Consider the following 26,280-nt stretch of genomic DNA (forward strand, 5'->3'; position numbering starts at 1 on the left):
CTAAGGCAGTGCACTGTCCGACCAATACCCGGATGACCAGAGGAGGGTGACGTGTGAGCCCAGTATATCAAACGGTCGCGAACCTCGAGCGGCACGTACCTCCGACCCCCCGGACACTGTGGAGGAGTAGGGTCGGTACGTAACGCCCGCTCGATTTCCGCATCCACCTCCCACACCACCGGTGCCACTAAGCAAGACTCTGGGAGTATGGGAGTGGGCTCAATGGACCTCTCCTCTGTGTCATATAGTCGGGACAGGGCGTCTGCCTTAGCATTCTGGGACCCTGGTCTATAGGTGAGCTTAAATACAAAGCGGGAAAGAAACATTGACCACCTTGCCTGGCGAGGATTCAGCCTCCTCGCTGCCCGGATGTACTCCAGGTTACGATGGTCAGTCAGAATGAGAAAAGGGTGTTTAGCCCCCTCAAGCCAATGTCTCCACACCTTCAGGGCTTGAACCACAGCCAGCAGCTCCCTATCCCCCACGTCATAATTACGCTCCGCCGGACTGAGCTTCTTAGAATAGAAAGCACAGGGGCGGAGTTTAGGTGGCGTACCCGAGCGCTGAGACAGCACAGCGCCGATCCCAGCCTCGGAAGCGTCCACCTCCAACTGAAATGCCAAAGAACGCCTCCTGCGTTTTCATCCGGAGAGGCGCCGTGACCTCCCTAATCAATCCTGACCCCAACGGGCGGCTATCTAGGGCATGAATGGGGAAGGGCACATCAACAGGTACGATAGGAATCCCTAACATATAGGTGAACTGGCGATCGATAAAATTCCCAGCTGCGCCTGAATCTACTAGCGCCTTATGCTGGGAGTGAGGAGAAACCTCGGGAAACACCACTTTAATACACATATGATCAGCAGAGAGCTCTGGGTGAGTTGGGTGCCTACTCACCTGGAATGACTCATCAGTGCGTCGCCCACTGCCTCGATTCCTAGGAGACCCTCCCCAGCACCGACCAGCAGTGTGTCCTCTGCGGCCACAGTTGGTGCAGGGGACGGCCTCCCTCCTGGTCTCCCTCCTGGTCTCCCTAGCACCAGCACCCCCAAGCTCCATAGGGGTCGGCTCGGAAGTGCTGGGGGATGGAATGGACGGCCCCGAATCCGGTCGTCCGCGGGTAGCCAACAGGGTATCCAGGCAAATCGACATGTCCACCAGTTGATCAAAGCTGAGGTTGGTGTCCCTGTAGGCCAATTCCCGACGCACGTCCTCCCTCAGGCTGCATCTGTAGTGGTCGATGAGGGCCCTCTCATTCCATCCCGTGTTGGCAGCTAGCGTCCGGAAGTCCAGCGCGAACTCCTGCGCGCTCCTCCTCCCCTGTCTAAGGTGGAATAGATGCTCACCTGCCGCTTTACCCTCTGGGGGATGATCGAATACTGCCCGGAAGCAGCGGGTGAACTCCGCATAGCTGACCGTAGCGGCGTCTATCCCACCCCATTCGGCGTTGGCCCACTCCAGCGCCTTGCCGGACAGACAGGAGATGAGGGCGGACACGCTCTCGTATCCCGAGGGCGTCAGGTGAATGGTTGCTAGGTAGAGTTCAACCTGGAGTAGGAAACCCTGACACCCGGCCGCGGTGCCATCATAAGCCCTCGGGAGCGAGAGCCGAATCCCACTGGACTCCGGAGATGGAACGATGGGTATGGCTGATGGTGGTGGTATCGTAGGAGGAGGTGTGGGCAAACCTCCACTCTCCCATCGCCTCAAGGTGTCCATCACCCCTTGCATGGTGGTGCCCAGGTGCTGGATCATGGCCTCTTGGTGGATTACGCGCTCCTCCAGTGATCCACTTGGCACCGCCGATCCTGCTGACTCCATGAAGGTGTGTTATTCTGTCAGAATGCGAAGGTGAAATGCGGTAGGCGAAGTCAAACGCAGGACACAGAGCTTACTGGAAACGTACTTTACTCGAAAGTAACCAGAGTAGAAAAAACAATCTCCACATAAGGAGGAATAAACAACCCGCGCACGAACACTGCCGATGACGAAATACAATAACACACAACACACAATGTACGACAGAGGGTTAAATAGGGAATACAATACAACATAATGGGGAACAGGTGTACACAATCAGGACAAAACAAGTCAAACACCAAAACATAGATCGGTGGCAGCTAGTACTCCGGGGATGACGAACGCCGAAGCCTGCCCGAGCAAGGAGGAGGAGCAGCCTCGGCTGATTCCGTGACAATATTATTATTTATTATTATTAATAAGCCCCGTTATGTATTTGTATTTGTATTTATTAAGGATCCCCTAGGCAGCAGCTACTCTTCCTGGGGTCCAGCAACATTAAGGCAGTTATATATCATTTTAAATATTACATGACATTACATTTCATAACACTTATGTTCAGTGATTGAAGTAAATAAACGCCCAGGCTATTAATTTAAGTTTTACAGGTAAACAATTTAACCGTTACGATCAAGGCATAAAATCAGCCAAAGTGTGCACTCCTTGTGTTGCATGGGGAAGTGTGTTCAAATATCCTTACAGTAAAGCATCAGTATTCCGAACAACCTCCATTCCCAACGTGTTCATATTTCTGAGGTTGTACACCAGTCATATACTGTAGTTGAAATGAGTGAACTCTGAATTCAAAGTATTCTACCTCTCCTCTAGACGACCTTTGCCCCCCTGGTTGGGACGGCCTGGTTTGCTGGCCTCAGGGTTACCCAGGAGCTGTCACCAAGGTCCCCTGCCCCAGCTATGTCTACGACTTCAACCACAAAGGTAACACCTTTACCAGTGAATGATTGATAAGATTGTAAATTTTTTGTGAATGTTAATGCTTGAATTATCATATGTATTATCTCACTTGTAACATGTGGAACCAAGTGAAGAGCTACAGTGTGTTGTTGATATGTTCCAGGTCACACCTACAGGAAGTGTGACATCAATGGGTCATGGGTGTTTGTGGAGAACCTGAACAGGACGTGGCCTAACTACTCTGAGTGTCTGGGCCCTGGGTTTATGAAGCCAAGCAATGAGAGAGGGAAAGTGAGTACTGTTCTATAGCTACTGTAGATTAATCTTAAACCCAAACATAAGCCCCACCATGTCACCATATATTGCATGTAAAAGCAGTGACACATACAGTATATCAACATAGTGGCCCATGCGAGGAAAAAACCCACAACCCTAGTGTTGCCAGAACCATTCTCAAACCGACTGGAACCACTACATGACTGTTTCAGCTTAACTAGAAAATACCTCTGTATGGGCAGGTTTACTGTTATACATCCCTCTCTCTCTTCCAGCAGGACTTCTTTGAGCGGCTGTATGTCATGTACACCGTGGGCTATGCTGTGTCCTTCAGCTCTCTACTAGTGGCTATCTTCATCATTGGATACTTTAGGTGAGAGTGTGTGTGTGTGTGTGTGTGTGTGTGTGTGTGTGTGTGTGTGTGTGTGTGTGTGTGTGTGTGTGTGTGTGTGTGTGTGTGTGTGTGTGTCTTTCTGAAAGAGTGAGAGAGGCTGCCAGTTATGATCAATTGATCAATAAAGACTCAGTTTTGCATACAAACACTGAGCCAAACCTGAGCCAAACTAAAAGCTGTGGATATAGCTGTTCCGTGGCTGTGCACTGCAAGGGTGAAAATATATTTGGCAACATGGAAATACAGAGTAATCCAAAATGAAAGCCAAGCCAATAAGTTTAAAAAAGCCAAAATCCTCTAAACATTGAGAGCTGGGATCTGAAAGTAAAGAATCAACATTTTAAGCATAGTCCTCCAAGACTCGGTAGCAGTGCTGAAATGAAATGGTAACGTCTGGGAAGAACCAGGAAACAACAGGGAAATAAGATGGCAACAACCAGGTAAGAAAGCGGTAATTACCCATTAATGGTTAGTTTGTAGCTGGTAAGTACTGATATAAAGAGTGACGGATTATCCTGGTTGTTATGTAGGAACAACTATTCATTACTGAAGCACTATCCATAATAGAGGCTTGTTTTTTAAGAATGTACTTGAACCTTTAGAAGACAGTTTATTTAAGAGAAACGTTATGCTGTATGTGGAGCAACCTAAAAACATACCTTTTGGGTCTTTGCTTGTACCTTGTCGTTGCGGTCTTGTTTCCGTCTTGTTTCCGATTACTTTCCTGTCGTTACCCAGTTATTTCAGCACTGTACAACCTGCTACTTCATGTGTAGTTTCACCATATTTCCAGTGTACCTATGGGGCCTAGACACTGTATTCTAAAGCAACAGAAAAAGCTGTGGATTCTTTTCCATCCTCCACTGATTCAGAATATATCATTTTCATAGTCATGGCACACTTTGTTTAATAGACATTGAAGATTGAAATCTGCAATAATTTGTTCCTTCTTAAAAATTTCACACACAAAATAAGCTGTGGATATTTCTCCATCCTCCCCTGATTCAGAATATATATCATTTTCATAGACATGGCATGCTTGGTTCAATAGCTATTGACGAGAGAAAACTGAACATCCACCGAATATCCAATATAACATTTGTTTACCTCAGTGTAAGCTCTGTCTTTCTGATGTCAACTGTGTAGCTAGCTTAGCTAGTTGCCATCTCTTGCATGGCTAGAAAGACCCTGACTGAGGCAGACATACATTTTCGGATGAATGGTAACTAACGTTAGCTAGCTAAGCCAGCAAGTAAACCGTACACCCTAAGGACGACGAGTAGTTAGCTAGCTAAGGTTAGCTACTCATATTTCCACCCTGAGGAAAATAGGAATTAAACTAGCTAGTTTTTTAAAGCTAGCCAGCATCAGTTAGCTTCACATTCCAGCTCAGACTTCATCTGTACTACAACGGTGGATATTGCTCGTCCACCTGCCGTTAACTCTAGTAGGCTTGTAACTGCTCGTGCATGTCACACGTGGCTAGTCGAACGCCAAACTCTTCATTGAGACAATGCTGAAACATCAGTCCATGGGTGAGTCGGTGCCACATTTTAATTTGTTCCTAAATCAAAATGATTCAGTAGGCTATGGTGTGAAATAGGCTTTTAGAAATGCCATCTTTATTTTATTACTTATTGTCATGCTGTCTTTGGTATGTTTTGGGGTGCTTTTTTCCCCACTCCTATTAATAAAATAATTATATTAAGTCATACAAAAGTTTTACTGTGCATGAAGTTTCAAATGCATTCTGTCATTTCTAAATGTGTAATGTCAAATATAATACAGTATATACATATGAAATTAGTAAAGCAGTATGTAAACATTATTAAAGTGACTAGTGTTCCATTATTAAATTGACCAGTGATTCCATGTCTATGTATATAGGGCAGCAGCCTCTAAGGTGCAGCGTTGAGTAACCGGCTGGTAGCTGGCTAGTGATGGCAATTTAACAGTCTGATGGCCTTGAGATAGAAGCTGCTTTTCAGTCTCTCGGTTCCAGCTTTGATGCACCTGTACTGACCTCGCCTTCTGGATGGTAGCGGGGTGAACAGGCCGGGGCTCGGGTGGTTGATGTCCTTGATGATCTTTTTGGCCTTCCTGTGACATCGGGGGCTGTAGGTATCCTGGAGGGCAGGCAGTGTGCCCCCGGTGATGCGTTGGGCAGACCGCACCACCCTCTGAAGAGCCCTGCGGTTGCGGGCAGTGCAGTTGCCGGACCAGGCGGTGATACAGCCCGACAGGATGCTCTCAATTGTGCATCTGTAAAAGTTTGTGAGGGTCTTAGGGGCCAAGCCACATTTCTTCAGCCTCCTGAGGTTGAAGAGGCGCTGCTGCACCTTCTTCACCACACTGTCTGTGTGGGTGGACCATTTCAGATTGTCAGTGTGTATGCCGAGGAACTTGAAGCTTTTCACCTTCTCTACTGCGGTCCCATCGATGTGGATAGGGGAGTGCTCCCTCTGCTGTTTCCTGAAGTCCACGATCAGCTCCTTCATTTTGTTGAAGTTGAGGGAGAGGTTATTTTCCTGGCACCACTCCGCCATGGTCCTCACCTCCTCCTTGTAGGCTGTATCGTCATTGTTGGTAATCAGGCCTACTACTGTTGTGTCGTCTGCAAACTTGATGATTGAGTTGGAGGCGTGCGTGGCCACGCACTCATGGGTGAACAGGGAGTACAGGAGGAGGCTGAGCATGCACCCTTGTGGGGACCCTGTATTGAAGATCAGCAAGGTGTTATTTCCTACCTTCACCACCTGGGGGCGGCCCCTCAGGAAGTCCAGGACCCAGTTGCACAGGGCGGGGTTCAGACCCTCAAGCTTAATGATGAGCATGGAGGGTACTATGGTGTTGAAGGCTGGGCTATAGTCAATGAACAGCATTCTTACATAGGTATTCCACATGTCCAGATGGGATAGGGCAGTATGCAGTGCAATGGCAATTGCATCGTCTGTGGATCTATTGGGGCGGTATGCAAATTGAAGTGAGTCTAGGGCAGGGTTCTTCAATTCCGGTCCTGGAGGGCCGAGACACCTCTGTTTTTCATCCTCTCCTTCTAATCAGGGGCTAACTCAGACCTGGGACACCAGGTGAGTGCAATTAACTACCAGGTTGAAATAAAAAACAGAAGTGTTTCGGCCCTCCAGGACCGGAATTGAAGAACCCTGGTCTAGGGTGTCAGGTAAGGTAGAGGTGATATGATCCTTAACTAGCCTCTCAAAGCACTTGATGATGACAGAAGTGAGTGCTACGGGGCGATAGTCATTTAGTTCAGTTACCTTTGCTTTCTTGGGTACAGGAACAATGGTGGACATTTTGAAGCAAGTGGGGACAGCAGACTGGGATAGGGAGAGATTGAATATGTATGTAAACACTCCAGCAAGCTGGTCTGCGCATGCTCTGAGGACGCGGCTAGGGATGCCGTCTGGGCCTACAGCCTTGTGAGGGTTAACACGCTTAAATGTCTTACTTACGTCGGCCATGGAGAACGAGAGCCAACAGTCCTTGGGAGTGGGCTGTGTCGGTGGCACTGTGTTATGCTCAAAGCGGGCGAAGAAGGTGTTTAGCTTGTCCGGGAGCAAGACGTCGGTGTCTGCGACATGGCTGGATTTCCCTTTGTAATCCGTGATTGTCTGTAGACCCTGCCACATATGTCTCGTGTCTGAGCCTTTTGATTGCCTTACGGAGGGAATAACTACACTGTCGACCATATTCCCAGTCACCTTGCCATGGTTAACTGCGTGGTTTGCGCTAATGCTGCCATCTATCCATGGTTTCTGGTTTGGGTAGGTTTTAATAGTCACAGTGGGAACATCATCCCCTATACACTTCCTGATGAACTCAGTCACCGTGTCCGTGTATACGTCAATGTTATTCTCAGAGGCTACACGGGAACATATCCCAGTCCATGTGATCAAAACAATCTTGAAGCATGGATTCCGATTGGTGATAGGTATTTTAACATGACTATTTTTAACACACAAAAAAACGTTGTATTAATTAAATATTTAATCAGTCATCTCTCTCAAATGAAGGGGATGATGACGCAATCTTTGCGAGAACGAGGGAATGTGATTTAGTTGGTCCTCAACTCGCGGCTCAGAAACGTTATTATTTATTCCCTGGAACAGGTTAGTTCTGAAAGGATTCGTTGCCATAGAAATGTCCTTACGCAGTAGCGGTGCCTGGGTAAAATGCGTTGTTTGCTCTATAACAGGGGTGCCCAACCAGTCAATCGCGATCTACTGGTCGATCGCGGAGTTGCTTGCCAGTCGATCGTGAGATTGTTATACATCTACTAAAATTCAGCCACACAAATCAATGCCTATAATCTCTTTCTGTTTTAACGTTCGACAGTCCTCCATTCACAGCAATGTCTGAAAAGTCACGTGATGTACATAGAATATGACCAGTCCCTGCCCACTTATTGACTTATGCCTAGTTAGCGCAGTCAGATGCCAACTCCCAACTCCAAGTCGAGGTCACGGTGATGCCAGGCAGGTAGCTAGCTAGCTAACTTTGTAGCCATATTCGTTCTTAAGTTGTTCTTAAGTTGTGTGGTCTACAGCAGCAATAATGAGTGAAGGGAAGGATACAAAAAAACTGAAAACGTATCATTTCCACAATGAATGGGAGGAAGATTATTTTTGTCAGGTCGTGTTGTAGGTGTGGTGTAGGAATCAAACGCAGGAAGCAGACTGAATTCCAAAAAGCTGTATTCCTGCCTAAACACAGGCAACAGGACAAAATAAGCCTGACAGCAAAATACGCACGAAGGCGAAAAGACAATGCGCACAAACAGGTGCGTCAGGAAGAAATAAGTGCACACACAAGTGCAACGAACGCTCCAGCAAACAGTGGAGAAAATAACGCTCAACCGAGCAATACACAGACTGACGGTAACAATCACACACAACACAAGACAAACACAACGAGAAACTTATAGGACACTAATTACTACAAAACAGAAACAGGTGTAGAAACAAACAGACAAAAGCAAACGAACATGAAACAACAATCGGTGGCAGCTAGAATTCCGGAGACGACGAACGCCGAAGCCTGCCCGAACAAGGGAGAGAGGCAGCCTCGGCCGAAACCGTGACAATTTTTCGTCATGTCAATCTCTAAATGTGTGGGCCTCATCTGCCGTAATAGCGTCGCTATCCCAAAGAAAGGTCACATAGAACGACATTTTAAAACCACACACAAAACCCAGGAAAGAGATTGACTGAATTACGACGAAGAAAGGTACAATAATTAAAAAGCTACTGGCAGCGCAGCAGTCAATTTTCACAAGGCCTGTGACCAAAGGGAAAGCGGCAACCATAGCATCTTATTGTGTGAGTCGCGTTCTTGCTAAGCATAAAAAGTCGTTCAAAGATAGGGAGATGATCAATGAAGCACTTATTGTGGCTGCAGACTCGCTGTTTGGGGATTTTAAGAATAAGACTGAAATTATGGCTGCCATCAATGACATTCAGTTGTCCAGAAATACGATGACAAGAAGATGTGAGGGAATAGTGGAGAACCTCGAGGATCAACTGAAGAAGGATATTGACAACTGTGAGTGTTATTCACTCCAGTTTGACGAGTCCACAGATATGGTAGATGTGGCACAGTTATGCATTTTCATCAGATTATTTATTATGGTATTTGTCAACATGATTACAGAGGAGGAACTACTCGCCATTTTGCCACTTAAAGGACATACAAGGGGCGAATATATTTTTCAAGCTTTTATGGAGTTTGCTAACAAATTCCAACTGCCCTTTTGTAAGCTTGTCTCCATTACTACCGATGGGGCACCCGCTATGGTAGGTCGCATTAGTGGGTTCGTTGCATTGTGCAAACAAGATGATTATTTCCCGGAATGTCATAGTTATCACTGCGTAATTCATCAGCAAGCTTTGTGCGGGAAGATGTTAAACATGAAAGAGGTGATGGATGTTGCAATGAAGATTGTGTGTTCTATTCGAGCAAGAAGCCTACAGCGGAGGCTATTTCGCGCTCACTTAGAAGAGACTGAAGCGGAGCAGACAGACCTGCTGCTGCACACGGATGTGCGGTGGCTGAGCCGAGGTACATTTTTAGGGAGATTCAGTGAGTTGTTGCCTGAAATCAAGGAGTTTCTCAAGGTCTCCAAAAATGCAGAATATGCACAGCTAGAGGACACACAGTGGCTCCTGGATTTAGCTTTTCTCACTGACCTAACTTACATGCTTAATTAATTGAATGTAGAGCTGCAAGGAAAAGGCAAACATGTAATCGACATGATCAGCTTCGTGAACACTTTTAAATGCAAACTACAACTGCTCACAAGAAAGCTGCAACGTAAGGACCTGGACATGCACATGCATTCAGAACTTGAACGTCAGGGCAAGGATACAGCACAGCTTGATAGTGCACGTTACATGGAGAAAGTCCAGAGCATCTTATCTGAGTTTGACAGTCGTTTCACTGACTTTGCATCACTTGAGCCTATTGCCACTTACAGTTGAAGTTGGAGGTTTACATACACCTTAGCCAAATACATTTAAACTCAGTTTTTCACAATTCCTGACATTTAATCCTAGTAAGAATTCCCTGTCTTAGGGAAGTTAGGATCACCACTTTATTTTAAGAATGTGAAATGTCAGAATAATAGTAGAGAGAATGATTTATGTCACGTTCGTTTAAGGACGGGTCAGACCAAGGCGCAGCGTGTGTCACGAACGTCGCCAGATGCGGACCAAGGCGCAGCGTGATAAGCGTACATTCTTTAATTGGTGTACACAACACGAACCAAAACAATAAACAAACGATACGTGAAGTCCTAGGTTACAACACAAACCTTTCGGAACAAGATCCCACAATAAACTGGTGCCAACAGGCTGCCTAAGTATGGGCCCCAATCAGAGACAACGAGCTACAGCTGTCTCTGATTGGCAACCACCCTGGCCAACATAGAAACTAAACGATCTAGAACACAACATAGAAAACTAAAACATAGAAAAATCCACACCCTGGCTCAACATATAAGAGTCCCCAGAGCCAGGGCGTGACAGCGTGAAATGCATACATGTTTATTTCAACGATAAACATACGAACAAAACAACAAACCAACATAACGTGAAGTCCTCAGGCTAAACACAAAACAAGCCTACACACGGAATAAGATCCCACAACTAATAATAACAAACAGGCTACTTAAGTATGATCCCCAATCAGAAACAACGAGCGACAGCTGCCTCTGATTGGGAATCACACCCGGCCAAACATAGAAACACACATAGAATGATAACATAGAAATAACAACATAGAACTCCACACCCTGACTCAACATACTAGAGTCCCATAAGTCAGGGCGTGACAGTACCCCCCCCCCCCCCCAAAGGTGCGGACTCCGACCGCACAAACCTGACATAACAGGGTAGGGTCCGGGTGGGCATTCCGCCTCGGAGGCGGATCCGGCTCCGGGCGTGACGACCACATTCTCTCAGCCTCCCCGTTGCGCCCCTGGTCTGGTCTGGACCTCGGCGCACTGCTTCCCCTCTCCTTCCTCCCACGATGTACCAAGCTCTGTCTGGACCCTGGTGTGGGAGACACCGAACCTGGAGAGGGGCTGACGTCTGGGTCTGGACTGGAGCCGCTGACCGGAGCTGGAGTGGGCACCGGTGGAGCGGACTGCTCTGGTTCCGGAGTGGATCTGCTGACCGGAGCTGGAATGTGCACCGGTGGAGCGGACTGCTCTGGCTCCGGAGTGGAGCCGCTGACCGGAGCTGGACTTGGCACCGGTGGAGTGGACTGCTCTGGCTCCGGAGTGGAGTAGCTGACCGAAGCTGGACTGGACCCAGGTGGAGCGGACTGCTCTGGCTCCGGAGGGGAGCAGCTGACCGGAGCTGGACTGGACCCCGGTGGAGCGGACTGCTCTGGCTCCGGAGTGGAGCAGCTGACCGGTGCCGGACCAGGCACCGGTGGAACGGGCATGGGCCGTGCCAGACTGGACACCCGCAACACTGGTCTGGTGCGAGGAGCAGGCACGGGCCGGACCGGACTAGGAACACGCACCACTGGCTTGGTGCGAGGAGCAGGAACGGGCCGGGCCGGACTGGCGACACGCACCACTGGCCTGGTGCGAGGACCAGAAACGGGCCGGCCGGACTGGGAACACGCACCACTGGTCTGGTGCAAGGAGCAGGAACGGGCCGGGCCGGACTGGGAACACACACCACTGGTCTGGTGCGAGGTGCAGGAACAGGCCGGACCGGACTGGGAACATGCACCACTAGTCTAGTGCGAGGAGCAGGAATGGGCCGGGCCGGACTGGCGACACGCACCACTAGTCTGGTGCAAGGAGCAGGAACGGGCCGGGCCGGACTGGAGTGGCGACACGCACCACTGGCTTGGTGCGGGGAGCAGGCACGGGCCGTACCGGACTGGGAACACGCACCACTGGCCTGGTGCGAGGAACAGGAACGGGCCGGGCCGGACTGGGAACACGCACCACTGGTCTGGTGCGAGGTGCAGGAACGGGCCGGCCAGACTGGCGACACGCACCACTGGCCTGGTGCGAGGACAGGAACGGGCCGGACCGGTCTGGGAACACGCACCACTAGTCTGGTGCGAGGAGCAGGAACGGGCCGGGCCGGACTGGCGACACGCACCACTGGCTTGGTGCGAGGAACAGGAACGGGCCGGGCCGGACTGGGGACACACACCACTGGCTTGGTGCGAGGAGAAGGTACGGGCCGTACAGGACTGGTAAGGTGCACTGGTGAAACAGTGTGTAGAACCGGAGCAGGATATACTAGACCTTGGAGGCGCACTGGAGAGCAGGAGCGTTGAGCCGGCACAACCCGTCCTGGCTGGCTGCCCACTTTCGCACGACACGTGCGAGGCGCTGGCACAGAACGCACTGGGCTGTGCATGTGCACTGGTGATACAGTGCGTATCTCCACATTCATGGGTTCCTCTATTAACCCACGCTCCTTATGTTGCCTAACCAGCTCCTCTTTCCGTGCATCTACTTCCGCCTTCTCCCTATGAGCCTCCTGCAGTGCCTCCTCTTGAATGGAATTCTCCCGCTCTATTCTTGCTATCAGCCCCCGTAATGTGGTGGCCTCTCTTACCCTGCAGATCCGATCCTTCTCTCTCTCTCTGCACTCCTCCTCCAGTGAGGACTCCTCTGGGAACCCCCACGAGTTAGGGAACAGAAACTCATCGTCGTCGTCATCCTCCGACCCCTCAGTATAAAACTGTTCCCACTCTTCTTCCCATGGTCGTAGGGACTCAACCTGGAAACCCACCGAGTGCAGTGGTCGGGGCTCTTCTCTCTCGCTCCCCGACCACTCCTTTAGCCCCCACATTTTTTTTTCTTGGGGCTGCCTCTCGGGCTTCCTCCTCGGCCGGCGCCTTCTGTGTTGCCGTTGCTCCTCTCCTGCCTGGGCTTCCTTCTTCGCCCAGGGTCCTTTCCCCGCAAATATCTCCTCCCAAGACCAAATCTTCCCCACCTGTGTCCAGGGTGTTTGCTCCTGGGCACGCTGCTTGGTCCGTGTTTGGTGGGATCTTCTGTCACGTTCGTTTAAGGACGGGTCAGACCAAGGCGCAGCGTGAAATGCATACATGTTTATTTCAACGATAAACACACGAACAAAACAACAAACCAACGAAACGTGAAGTCCTAAGGCTAAACACAATACAAGCCTCAACACGGAACAAGATCCCACAACTAATGAGTGCCAACAGGCTACTTAAGTATGATCCCCAATCAGAGACAACGAGCGACAGCTGCCTCTGATTGGGAATCACACCCGGCCAAACATACAGTGAGGGAAAAAAGTATTTGATCCCCTGCTGATTTTGTACGTTTGCCCACTGACAAAGAAATGGTCAGTCTATAATTTTAATGGTAGGTTTATTTGAACAGTGAGAGACAGAATAACAACAAAAAAATCCAGAAAAACACATGTCAAAAATTTTATAAATTGATTTGCATTTTAATGAGGAAAATAAGTATTTGACCCCCTCTCAATCAGAAAGATTTCTGGCTCCCAGGTGTCTTTTATACAGGTAACGAGCTGAGATTAGAGCACACTCATAAAGGGAGTGCTCCTAATCTCAGTTTGTTACTTGTATAAAAGACACCTGTCCACAGAAGCAATCAATCAATCAGATTCCAAACTCTCCACCATGGCCAAGACCAAAGAGCTCTCCAAGGATGTCAGGGACAAGATTGTAGACCTACACAAGGCTGGAATGGGCTACAAGACCATCGCCAAGCAGCTTGGTGAGAAGGTGACAACAGTTGGTGCGATTATTCTCAAATGGAAGAAACACAAAATAACTGTCAATCTCCCTCGGCCTGGGGCTCCATGCAAGATCTCACCTCATGGAGTTGCAATGATCATGAGAACAGTGAGGAATCAGCCCAGAACTACACGGGAGGATCTTGTCAATGATCTCAAGGCAGCTGGGACCATAGTCACCAAGAAAACAATTGGTAACACACTACGCTGTGAAGGACTGAAGGACTGAAATCCTGCAGCGCCCGCAGCACATATACATGCCCGTCTGAAGTTTGCCAATGAACATCTGAATGATTCAGAGGAGAACTGGGTGAAAGTGTTGTGGTCAGATGAGACCAAAATCTAGCTCTTTGGCATCAACTCAACTCGCCGTGTTTGGAGGAGGAGGAATGCTGCCTATGACCCCAAGAACACCATCCCCACCGTCAAACATGGAGGTGGAAACATTATGCTTTGGGGGTGTTTTTCTGCTAAGGGGACAGGACAACTTCACCGCATCAAAGGGACGACGGACGGGGCCATGTACCGTCAAATCTTGGGTGAGAACCTCCTTCCCTCAGCCAGGGCTTGAAAATGGGTCGTGGATGAGTATTCCAGCATGACAATGAGTGGCTCAAGACAAAGCACATTAAGGTCCTGGAGTGGCCTAGCCAGTCTCCAGACCTTAATCCCATAGAAAATCTGTGGAGGGAGCTGAAGGTTCGAGTTGCCAAACGTCAGCCTCGAAACCTTAATGACTTGGTGAAGATCTGCAAAGAGAAGTGGAACAAAATCCCTCCTGAGATGTGTGCAAACCTGGTGGCCAACTACAAGAAATGTCTGACCTCTGTGATTGCCAACAAGGGTTTTGCCACCAAGTACTAAGTCATGTTTTGCAGAGGGGTCAAATACTTATTTCCCTCATTAAAATGCAAATCAATTTATAACATTTTTGACATGCGTTTTTCTGGATTGTTTTGTTGTTATTCTGTCTCTCACTGTTCAAATAAACCTACCATTAAAATTATAGACTGATCATTTCTTTGTCGGTGGGCAAACGTACAAAATCAGCAGGGGATCAAATACTTCATTCCCTCACTGTAGAAACACACAACATAGAATGCAAACATAGAAATACTAACATAGATATCCACACCCTGACTCAATATACAAGAGTCCCATAAGTCAGGGCGTGATAATTTATTTCAGCTTTTATTTCTTTCATCACATTCCCAGTGGGTCAGAAGTTTACATACACTCAATTAGTATTTGGTAGCATTGCCATGCATTATATAAAAAACAGCATGTAAAGGCCAATTCATGGAGGGAGATTGCGGAGATGCTGGGTTTCGACCCAAACACTTGTTCGAAAAAGATGGGTAATGTTTGCGCCAAGTTTGTTAGGCAAAGAAAAGAAGGTGCCGGTGGAAAGGCTACTCCAGAAATGTTGCTGCAGCTCCCTTGGCTTGTTCGACACGTGAAGCATGGTAAGATGGAAAGCAACATGCCGTCTTCACCAGAGGATGAGGTATGTTGTTGTATTTTCTATTGTTGTGGAGGAAAAGAGTAGCCATGTTTGCTAGCAATAGCTAGCCAGCTAGTACTAGCTAGCCAAATAAAATAAAGATATTTACAACTTTTTGATCAAACATCATTTTGTCAGAGAAAGTTCGGTAGTAAGGTCCAGCTAGCTAAAATGTTGCAAACATTTGAGCAGAGTTGAGTAGCTAGGCCAGGCCTACTCAACTCTGCTCAAATGTTTGCATCATTATAGTCTATTGTAGTCTCGGTTAATGATATTTTATATGTTGTTCATTGATCGTTTTGGATAGTTTGGATATGTTTACTAAATAGACCTCTACTTCGGCCCCCAGCCCATCTCCCGCACTGAGCTGCAGTGCAGAATGGGAAACCATCTTCATGCTGGACCTAGGAAGATTTATTCTTGGCCCACCTCCAAGACCTACTGTACTCCACTGGCTTGCTCCACATCAATGCCACAGAGCAGCGTCAGCATTAGTAGCAGGAGTGTACGAAGAAGGGAGAAAAGAGCTGCAGACTAGCCCTTGACACATCGCTCGCAAAGGCATTATAAATGACTGAAGACAAATCTCAAGATCTGGAGAATGCCACGCACCAAGCCACCAGCTTGTCCCGAAGGTAAATAATTTCAGACTCTCCTCCTTTCCTCTCTTCTGTTGTCCTCTTTCCTCCTCTCCTCACCATGCACACTGCTCTCCACTCCTCTAATTTACCCCCCTCTTCTCATCCTCTCCACAAGGCCCTGGCACCTATAGCTGATTTAATGGATTAACTATCGCCCAAACTCTGGGAGGAATTCAGTCACCAGCTGCATGAGTTCATGCATGACTTCAAGAAGAGGACATGGACCGAACGACTGGGACCACAGTGAAATGAACTTGTTCTGATGTTGTTCAGACATCTCAGGAATCAGACACTAGACACTTTCATTTTATTCCATAGACACTTTTGTTGTTTACATGTCTGTTTTTTGCAGACACATTTGAACTATTGTACAAATAATTGCATTTATTTTCGGACACTTTAATTATATTTAATTGACAGGTGTTGTTTATGTCTGATCTTAGCAGACACTTTTGTATTGTATTGTGGTTTACTTTCAGAGCCCAGGTGCAAGAATAAAGTTATATTTTTGTGTGCTGAAAAAGCTCTTTCATCCCAATACAAGGTGTTTCAATGCATTCTATTTGAACATCAAGTGCTGACAATGTTAAGAGCTGTGTGCCACAGACTTTACTGGCTTTCTTCAACTTGTGTGGTGTAGTTCAATCTAATCTAAATCAATGCACACAGACATCATAGAATCAAGTTTCATTTTATTAACAAGATTAAAACTACATTTTAGTACAAAGTACTTTGGTTCACAGTGCACACAAAATAATAACTGTGTAAGTCTGTGTGCGTACATCAAGGAGTGTGTGTGTGTGAGCAGTCCAAACAAAGGCCTATTCTGCATGATTGGCTGGCCTTGGGATGAGTTGTTTTCTCCTAACCATGTCTTCCTGTTCCTGCCATGGCACAAGTCTAGAGGGGGAGAGGAAGTCCCTGAGCTTGTTTCTTGTTTCACTTGCAAGCTGTGTCGCCCTGGCACGAGAGAGTCTCCCTGGCTCTTGGAGATTGTTGTCCCCTCCCACAACCCTCCTCCACTAAACAGGTTGGTAGTTGCCAGAAGGGAGTGGCGTGTCAGCAAAAGCGTGAGGCACATATCTTGCGTTCGGCTCATGAACTTCATCCGTGGAGAACAGCTAGTTGTGAAGGCCACAGATGTCTTCACAATGTCCTTAACCTTTTCAGGGGTACACTGGATTAGCCGACCAAGAATCCTCATCCTTCCAGCCTTGATGCTGAATGCCTTCTCTATGACTCTCTGACAACGAGAGTGTAGGTACGCCCAGGTTCATTGAGATGAATGCCTGTGAATGAGAGATAACAAGAGAATATACTGTATGTCAGATATAAAATATGGTCTATTTGGTCATTAAAAAAAACACCATACCATTTTCCAGGAACCATATTCCAAAACCCTTGATAAAATGGCATTTCTCATAGAGGTGCATACATGTATCCAGTAACAAGGGAAATTACACTGCTCAAAAAAATAAAGGGAACACTTAAACAACACAATGTAACTCCAAGTCAATCACACTTCTGTGAAATCAAACTGTCCACTTAGGAAGCAACACTGATTGACAATACATTTCACATGCTGTTGTGCAAATGGAATAGACAACAGGTGGAAATTATAGGCGATTAGCAAGACACCCCCAATAAAGAAGTGGTTCTGCAGGTGGTGACCACAGACCACTTCTCAGTTCCTATGCTTCCTGGCTAATGTTTTGGTCACTTTTGAATGCTGGCGTTGCTTTCACTCTAGTGGTAGCATGAGACGGAGTCTACAACCCACACAAGTGGCTCAGGTAGTGCAGCTCATCCAGGATGGCACATCAATGCGAGCTGTGGCAAGAAGGTTTGCTGTGTCTGTCAGCGTAGTGTCCAGAGCATGGAGGCGCTACCAGGAGACAGGCCAGTACATCAGGAGACGTGGAGGAGGCCGTAGGACGGCAACAACCCAGCAGCAGGACCGCTACCTCCGCCTTTGTGCATGGAGGAGCAGGAGGAGCACTGCCAGAGCCCTGCAAAATGACCTCCAGCAGGCCACAAATGTGCATGTGTCTGCTCAAACGGTCAGAAACAGACTCCATGAGGGTGGTATGAGGGCCCGACGTCCACAGGTGGGGGTTGTGCTTACAGCCCAACACTGTGCAGGACGTTTGGCATTTGCCAGAGAACACCAAAATTGGCAAATTCGCCACTGGCGCCCTGTGCTCTTCACAGATGAAAGCAGGTTCACACTGAGCACATATGACAGACGTGACAGAGTCTGGAGACACCGTGGAGAACGTTCTGCTGCCTGCAACATCCTCCAGCATGACCGGTTTGGCGGTGGGTCAGTCATGGTGTGGGGTGGCATTTCTTTGGGGGGCCGCACAGCCCTCCATGTGCTCGCCAGAGGTAGCCTGACTGCCATTAGGTACCGAGATGAGATCCTCAGACCCCTTGTGAGACCATATGCTGGTGCGGTTGGCCCTGGGTTCCTCCTAATGCAAGGCAATGCTAGACCTCATGTGGCTGGAGTGTGTCAGCAGTTCCTGCAAGAGGAAGGCATTGATGCTATGGACTGGCCCGCCCGTTCCCCAGACCTGAATCCAATTGAGCACATCTGGGACATCATGTCTCGCTCCATCCACCAACGCCACGTTGCACCACAGACTGACCAGGAGTTGGCGGATGCTTTAGTCCAGGTCTGGGAGGAGATCCCTCAGGAGACCATCCGCCACCTCATCAGGAGCATGCCCAGGCGTTGTAGGGAGGTCATACAGGCACGTGGAGGCCACACACACACTACTGAGCCTAATTTTGACTTGTTTTAAGGACATTACATCAAAGTTGGATCAGCCTGTAGTGTGGTTTTCCATTTTAATTTTGAGGGTGACTCCAAATCCAGACCTCCATGGGTTGATACATTTGATTTCCATTGATCATTTTTGTGTGATTTTTTTGTCAGCACATTCAACTATGTAAAGAAAAAAGTATTTAATAAGATTATTTCATTCATTCAGATCTAGGATGTGTTATTTTAGTGTTCTCTTGATTTTTTTGAGCAGTGTATAAACAGAAAAATTTAAATTGATTCCAACATTCTATTATCAACATATCTGGATAAGGGTGAATGAGCTTCTCATGTAGGGGGAAAGCTGCATCTCCCAGGAAAACATGGACTTGGCATTGTGGTAACTGGCAGGACAGTTGACGGTGGTAAAACGAGGGTCTTCTGCAGCAGTTTGGATCCAAAATAACTATTGAAATATTCCACCATCGCTCTCTCGGCCATATGCCCCTACATCCGTCTCCATCTCTGTCTCCATATCTTGCCTATTATATGTCTTGCTAGGTAAAGCAAATCTGGTAGATCCCTGGCAATCCCCACAACTTCCATTTTCTCACCAGTCAAGTGTTTCTCTGTGTACACTATTTTATTTTCCCGTGAGTCTCTTCCTTGTTTTGGTGTACGGAACCAGCTGAACTGAAGCATGCTGATGCCTTAACACTAGCCCTAGCCCCCGTGGGTTTTGGTGTGCCGAACCAGCCGAACCGAAGCATGCTGATGCCTTAACACTAACCCCAGCCCCCGTGGACTGCGATTGAGCTAGCTAACCATCCTTGGACAAAACCCACCGTGACTTTATAGTGATGCATTGTGTTGAAGCAACAGGAAGTAGCTTAATTCATCCTCAACACGGTACTTTATTATTTCCCTGCAGTTACACAAAAACACTGTGTTCCATCCTCTGTAGAACAGTCAATTCTTAATGTAAAGACTCAGGGCATTGTTAAAGAGTGTTTGGAGGCTGTACATAGAATTCCAGCTTCCTGCAATAACAATAAATGATTTAATTGGGGGTCATAGGGGCAGTTTAGAAGTGTTTTACATATTTGTGAACTGAGTACTGTCATGACACGACAAATGAAATTTGAAGTCAATCGGCCCAAAATTATTTTTGCCTTCATTGGACACAATGGCATTGCAGTACTAGAGGGGCTCTGTCTATCTGTCTTTCCGTGTGTAGGCTTCAATATTGTGACACTAATCTTCCCCCTATCTTTTAGAAAATTCATACCAGATTGACGCTTATCAATGATATCATGTTGCAAACACAGAGCTGAAGCTGTGAGCACCTTAAAAGTACAGTCAGGTCCAAAATGATTGGCACTGTTGATAAAGATTAGAAAAAATGCTGTATAAAATAAATACTGAGCTATATTGTATGCTACATTTTTTTGAAAATTATATTATTTTATACTAATATAATTGCTCAGAGAAAGATAGTTTGTTTATAAAAGTAATACTTTTTTTCTCAAAAAGATAGGGGTCAACATTTGTGGCACCCCTGTTTTCAAAGCCTTTAAATACTGTATCTCACCTTGCGAGGAAAATGGCACTGAGGCTTTTTCTAAAATGTTTTATGAGATTGGAGAACACATTGGGAGGGATTTTAGACCATTCCTCCATACAGAATCGTTCCAGATCCTTGATATCCTTCGTCTGCACTTATGGACAACCCTCTTCAATTCAAACCACAGGTTTTCAATGGGGTTCAAGTCTGGAGACTGAGATGTCCATTGCAAAATGTAGATTTTGTGGTCAATTAACAATTTTGATGTGTGCTTGGGGTTATTGTCTTGCTGGAAGATCCACTAGATTTTTGTATTACTTGTTAAACAAAATCTCTTTCTCTGAGTAATTGTATTAGTATAAAATAATACTATTCCCCCTTTTTTTGCATACAATATAGCTCAGTATTTGTATTATTTAATTTATACAGTATTTTTTGCTTATCTTAATCAAGGGTGCGATAATTCTTGACCTGAGATACTTTGGTTACAACCCCTTACTCTGCACCTTTCTCTCTGCTGCGCAGGATGGTTCGTATTGTGGATGTTCTCAGATCAAGCATGATCATGGAGAGTCTGAAATAGCCCAGATTAAATGAGCCCAGCATGCAAAACTGGTTATTATGACCTCATTATACAACGGGTGGGTCTAATCCTGGATGCTGATTGGTTAAAACCGCATTCCAACAGATGTCTATTCCACAAATTACCACTGGCTAAATCTATGACGTTGAAATGCCTATTTACTCTGTTCCATCTCACAGGCAATTAATGAACTTGATCTCCACTATAAAAAGCATCTAGACATTATCTCCCATTTCTTTTAGACTAGCATTTGGTTTCCAACAGCAGAGATTTGTATAAACCTTGCTGTCTGTCTCTCCGACATTTGCAACATTGTTTCAATATTGAAATTCGATCTCCAGCTGTCCCATAGTTATGAATGTGTCAGGAGTCGGGACGAGACAGACAGGCAGGCAGCTTTTCTCAGCCAGTCGAAATCATGAATCAGCTGGCATCATTTTAATGGATATATACAAAGAAATGTCAACAGAAAACAGGTAAAACAAAACGAAATGCAACTAGTTTGCTGTCTTTCCAGCTTCAGTTTGAAGTGATTGTGTTTGCTGTGTTATTGGCTAGCTCCTCTGAATAACAGTGTCCTGACGAGAAAGCACATTTTCTATGCCAGGCGAAATCACGCATCATCGTTATGGATGTATCCAAAGAAATGTCACTAGAAAACAGCTTAAACAAATGCAAATGCAGCTACTTTGCTGTTATTCTGGCTGCACTGTTTGACATGACAGTAAGTTAGCCGTAATTGGCTAGCTAGCAAGCAAGGGATAAGAACGTTGCCAGCCAGTATGGCATACTTAACGACTGGGTCATGTCTCTGGCAACCAAACGGATAGAATGACCGACCAGCAAGCTTGGGTAGCAACCTTAGATTTGTGTCGCACTATATCTCATGAAAGAATGAAATAACGTTTTTAATGAAAATATGTCAATCATTATTTGAATATGTTGGTAACCCATGCCTAACAACACCGTTTCTGGCCTAACAACGTGTCAATATATCCTCCAAACACTGGCTTCTCGGGCATTATCACTTAATTATAACCGTAATCTGCTTGTTATCTATTCTATTGAATTGTAATTACACAGGCAACCAAATTCTGATCTTTTGCCCAATTACTGGTCCTTTGCCCAATGATATCAGATATTTTGCCAATAATTGGGCAAAAGATCAGAATTGGGCTGCATGTGTAAACGCAGCCTTTATGCACTAAATCCGGTACTAGGTACCAGAGGACTGTAATTAGAATGCTAACAACAACAACAACCATTGGCCTTGTCTGATGAACACTGAGTATACCAAACATTAGGAACACGTTTCTTTCTTTCTTTTTTTATTTTAATTGTTTACATCTTTTTCTCTCCAATTGGTAGTTACAGTCTTGTCCCATTGCTGCAACTCCCCTACGGACTCGGGAGAGGCGAAGGTCGAGAGCCATGCATCCTCCAAAACATGACCCTGCCAAGCCGCATCAATGTGTTGGAGGAAACACCGTCAAGCTGGCGACCGAAGTCAGCTTGCAGGCACCAGGCCCGCCACAAGGAGTCGCTAAAGTGCGATGGGACAAGGAAATCCCGGCCGGCCAAACCCTCCCCTAACCCGGACGACGCTGGGCCAATTGTGCGCCGCCTCATGGGTCTCCCGGTCACGGCCGGCTGTGACAGCCTGGGATCGAACCCGGGTCTGTAGTGACGCCTCGTGAGACCAGGGCATGGACTCGGTGTTGAAAGCGTTCCACAGTGATGCTGGCCCATGTTGACTCCAATGCATCCCACAGTTCTGTCAAGTTGTCTGGATGTCCCTTGGGTGGTGGACCATTCTTGATACACACGGGAAACTGTTGAGCGTGAAAAACCTAGCAGCCTACTACCATACCCCGTTCAAAGGCACTTACATTTTTGTGTCTTGCCCATTCACCCTCTGAATGGCACACATATGCAATCCATGTCTCAATTGTCTCGGCTTAAAAATCCTTCTTTAACCTGTCTTCTCCCCTTCATCTACACTGATTGAAGTGGATTTAACAAGTGACACCAAGAAAGGATCATAGCTTACACCTTGATTCACCTGGTCAGTCTATGTCATGTAAAGAGGAGGTGTTCTTAATGTTTTGTATGATCAGTGTATAAGACCAGTGCTTATACACACTGGTCTTATATGTCAGAGTACACTACAGAGAGAAACACACACAGGCTATCAGACAGCTCATCTGGGAGACATCTCTTTATTAAGAGTAGTTCCGGATGAAAGAATACTCTTTCTCCAATTAATGGAGCTTTTGAACAGAGTGAAATAGAGACTGCAGAGAGAACACTCAGGGACTGACTCAACGGTCCCCAGAATCAATTTGAGTGGGTGGCTTGGAAAGTGTATCTTTCCCCTAAGCAAAGAGTAACCGATTTTGTCTAACATCCAGCTATGTTGTGTGGGAGACTATTATGCCCTGTTCAGATTTAACAGCCGAGATGAGATGGCTTTAAATCTTAAACAAATCTACTTTGAAACAAAAGTATCTCACACACATGGTTATGGGCTTAAAGAAATGAAGACACCTGTACCATGTCAGAGATTAAATTTTGAGTTTGCATCCAAATATTACACTTTATATACACTACCAGTCAAAAGTTTAGACACACCTACTCATTCAAGGGTTTTTCTTTATTTTTACAATTTCTTACATTGTAGAATAATAGTGAATACATAAAAACTATGAAATAACACATATGGAATCATGTAGTAACCAAAAAAGTGTTAAACAAATCAAAATATATTTTATATTTGAGATTCTTCAAATAGCCACCCTTTGCCTTGATGACAGCTTTGCACACTCTTGGCATTCTCTAAACCAGCTTCATGAGGTAGTCACCTGGAATGCATTTCAATTAACAGGTGTGCCTTCTTAAAAGTTAATTTGTGGAATTTATTTCATTCTTAATGCGTTTGAGACAATCAGTTGTGTTGTGACAAGGTAGGGGGGTATACAGAACATAGCCCTATTTGGTAAAAGACCAAGTCCATATTATGGCAAGAACAGCTCAAATAAGCAAAGATAAACAACAGTCCATCATTACTTTAAGACATGAATGTCAGTCAATCCGGAAAATTTCAAGAACTTTGATAGTTTTTTTAAGTGCAGTCAGAAAAACCATCAAGCGCTATGATGAAACTGGCTCTCATGAGGACCGCCACAGGAATGTAAGACCCAGAGTTACCTCTGCTCCAGTGGATAAGTTAATTAGAGTTACCAGCCTCAGAAATTGCAGCCCAAATAAATGCTTCACAGAGTTCAAGTAACAGACACATCTCAACATCAACTGTTCAGAGGGGACTGTGTGAATCAGGCCTTCATGGTCGAATTGCTGCAAAGAAACAACTACTAAAGGACACCAATAAGAAGAAGAGACCTGCTTGGGCCAAGAAACACGAGCAATGGACATTAGACCGGTGGAAATGTGTCCTTTGGTCTGGAGTCCAAATTAGAGACTTATGGTTCCAACCGCCGTGTCTTTGTGAGATGCGGTGTGGGTGAACGGATGATCTCCGCATGTGTGGTTCCCACCATAAAGCATGGAGGAGGAGGTGTTATGGTGTGGGGGTGCTTTGCTGGTGACACTGTCTGTGATTTATTTAGAATTAAAGGCACACTTAACCAGCATGGCTACCACAGCATTCTGCAGCGATACGCCATCCCATCTGGTTTGGGCTTAGTGGGACTATCATTTGTTTTTAAACAGGACAATGACCCAACACACCTCCAGGCTGTGTAAGGGCTGTTTGACAAAGAAGGAGAGAGATGGAGTGCTGCATCAGATGACCTGGCCTCCACAATCCCCCGACCTCAACCCAATTGAGATGGTTTGGGATGAGTCGGATAGCAGAGTGAAGGAAAAGCAGCCAACAAGTTCTCAGCATATGTAGGAACTCCTTCAAGTCTTTTGGAAAAGCATTCCAGGTGAAGCTGGTTGAGAGAATGCCAATAGTGTTCAAAGCTGTCATCAAGGCAAAGGGTAGCTATTTGAATAATCTCAAATATAAAATATATTTTGATTTGTTTAACACTTGTTTGGTTACTACATGTTACAATGGTGGAACAAGCTCCCTCACGACGCCAGGACAGCGGAGTCACTCACCACCTTCCGGAGACATTTGAAACCCCACCTCTTTAAGGAACACCTGGGATAGGATAAAGTAATCCTTCTACCCCCCCCCCCCCCCAAAAAAAAATAAAATAAAATAAAAAATAATAATAAATAAAAAATTAAAATAATTATAAAAAAATATATAAAATAGAAAAAAAAAAATTTTTTGTATAATTGGAAAGTGGTTATCCCACTGGCTATAGGGTGAATGCACCAATTTGTAGTCGCTCTGGATAAGAGCGTCTGCTAAATGACGTAAATGTGCCCTTGAGCAAGGCACTTAACCCTAATTGCTCCTGTAAGTCGCTCTGGATAAGAGCGTCTGCTAAATGACTAAAATGTAAATGTAAATGTAAATGTTTCCATAACTGTTATTTCATAGTTTTGATGTCTTCACTATTATTCTGCAATGTAAAAAATAGTAAAAATAAAGATAAAACCTTGAATGACTAGGTGTGTCCAAACTTTTGACTGGTACTGTACATCACAGAAAACTGGAATTTCATCTGTTTCAAAAAAATAAATCTTTATGAATGATTAAATTATGAAAAAGATTAATGAAATTCCACCTATGAGGCCAAAGAAGGTGATTTTGGTCAATGACTGCAGGAAAGGGCTATTAGACGAGACACACTGTGATGGCAAACAGTTAAAACAAGCAGGCCTCTGACCAGAATATCGGCTGTCTTTTTCTGTTAATTTCCAGGCGATTTTATATTTTGAATCGTGACCGTTCATCAACACCCAGCAAGTGATCGTTAACATACCGTGGCTACCCCACTGCTTTTAGGCATTCTTATTAGCATTTTGACTCAGCTATAAGAGTCTTTAAGAACCATTGCTAACTTTTCCTGGGTCTGTGTTCTCTTTCAGGCGTCTCCACTGTACCAGGAACTACATCCACATCCACCTGTTTGTCTCCTTCATGCTTCGAGCCGTCAGCATCTTCGTCAAGGACCAGGTGGTGTATGCCAGCGCTGGCCTGCAGGAGTTTGATGCAGTGCTCATGGACAACTTCAAGACTGTGGCCATGGCGCCGCTGGACAACTCTCAGTATGTGAGTAGTGGTGCTCCCACTCCTCTCCTCCACTCCTTTACGCATCCACTCCTCCACTCATAACCTCCTTCACTCCTTCTCCCTAAAGATCCCAATAACCCCTGCTCTTCCAGGACTCATGAAGAAATGAAGTAGTGAAATAGAGTAGAACATTTCAAATGAAATTGGGATCCTTAACATTAAGAAAAGTCCCTAACTGAAAAACTATGTTTTTTTGTTTATTTTCCCCCACAAAATGTAAATCACAGTGCAGTTATCACAAAACATATTCTTTTCTATGTTATAGCCTAACTAGATGATAGGCTATGAAAGTCTGGAGAAAGTTGTGTAATTTAAATAAAACCAGAGAGGAAAAGGCG

The 26,280-nt window shown here is 46.0% G+C and overlaps 1 protein-coding gene across 1 annotated transcript in view; it reads left to right on the plus strand.

Moving 5' to 3' along the window:
• The window catches only part of LOC311143431 (parathyroid hormone 2 receptor-like), a gene marked incomplete at both ends in the record, with an annotated part of 111,815 nt that overhangs the window by 16,862 nt on the left and 68,673 nt on the right, over positions 1-26,280 (plus strand). The window contains 4 exons of the mRNA XM_084179251.1: positions 2,632-2,742; positions 2,882-3,009; positions 3,270-3,367; positions 25,738-25,921. Coding sequence (XP_084035377.1) covers positions 2,632-2,742; positions 2,882-3,009; positions 3,270-3,367; positions 25,738-25,921 — 521 coding nt within the window. The remainder of the gene's footprint in view (positions 1-2,631; positions 2,743-2,881; positions 3,010-3,269; positions 3,368-25,737; positions 25,922-26,280) is intronic.

The sequence above is a fragment of the Coregonus lavaretus genome (assembly GCF_964263955.1).
Source record: "Coregonus lavaretus genome assembly, chromosome: 16".
Taxonomy (NCBI): domain Eukaryota; kingdom Metazoa; phylum Chordata; class Actinopteri; order Salmoniformes; family Salmonidae; genus Coregonus; species Coregonus lavaretus.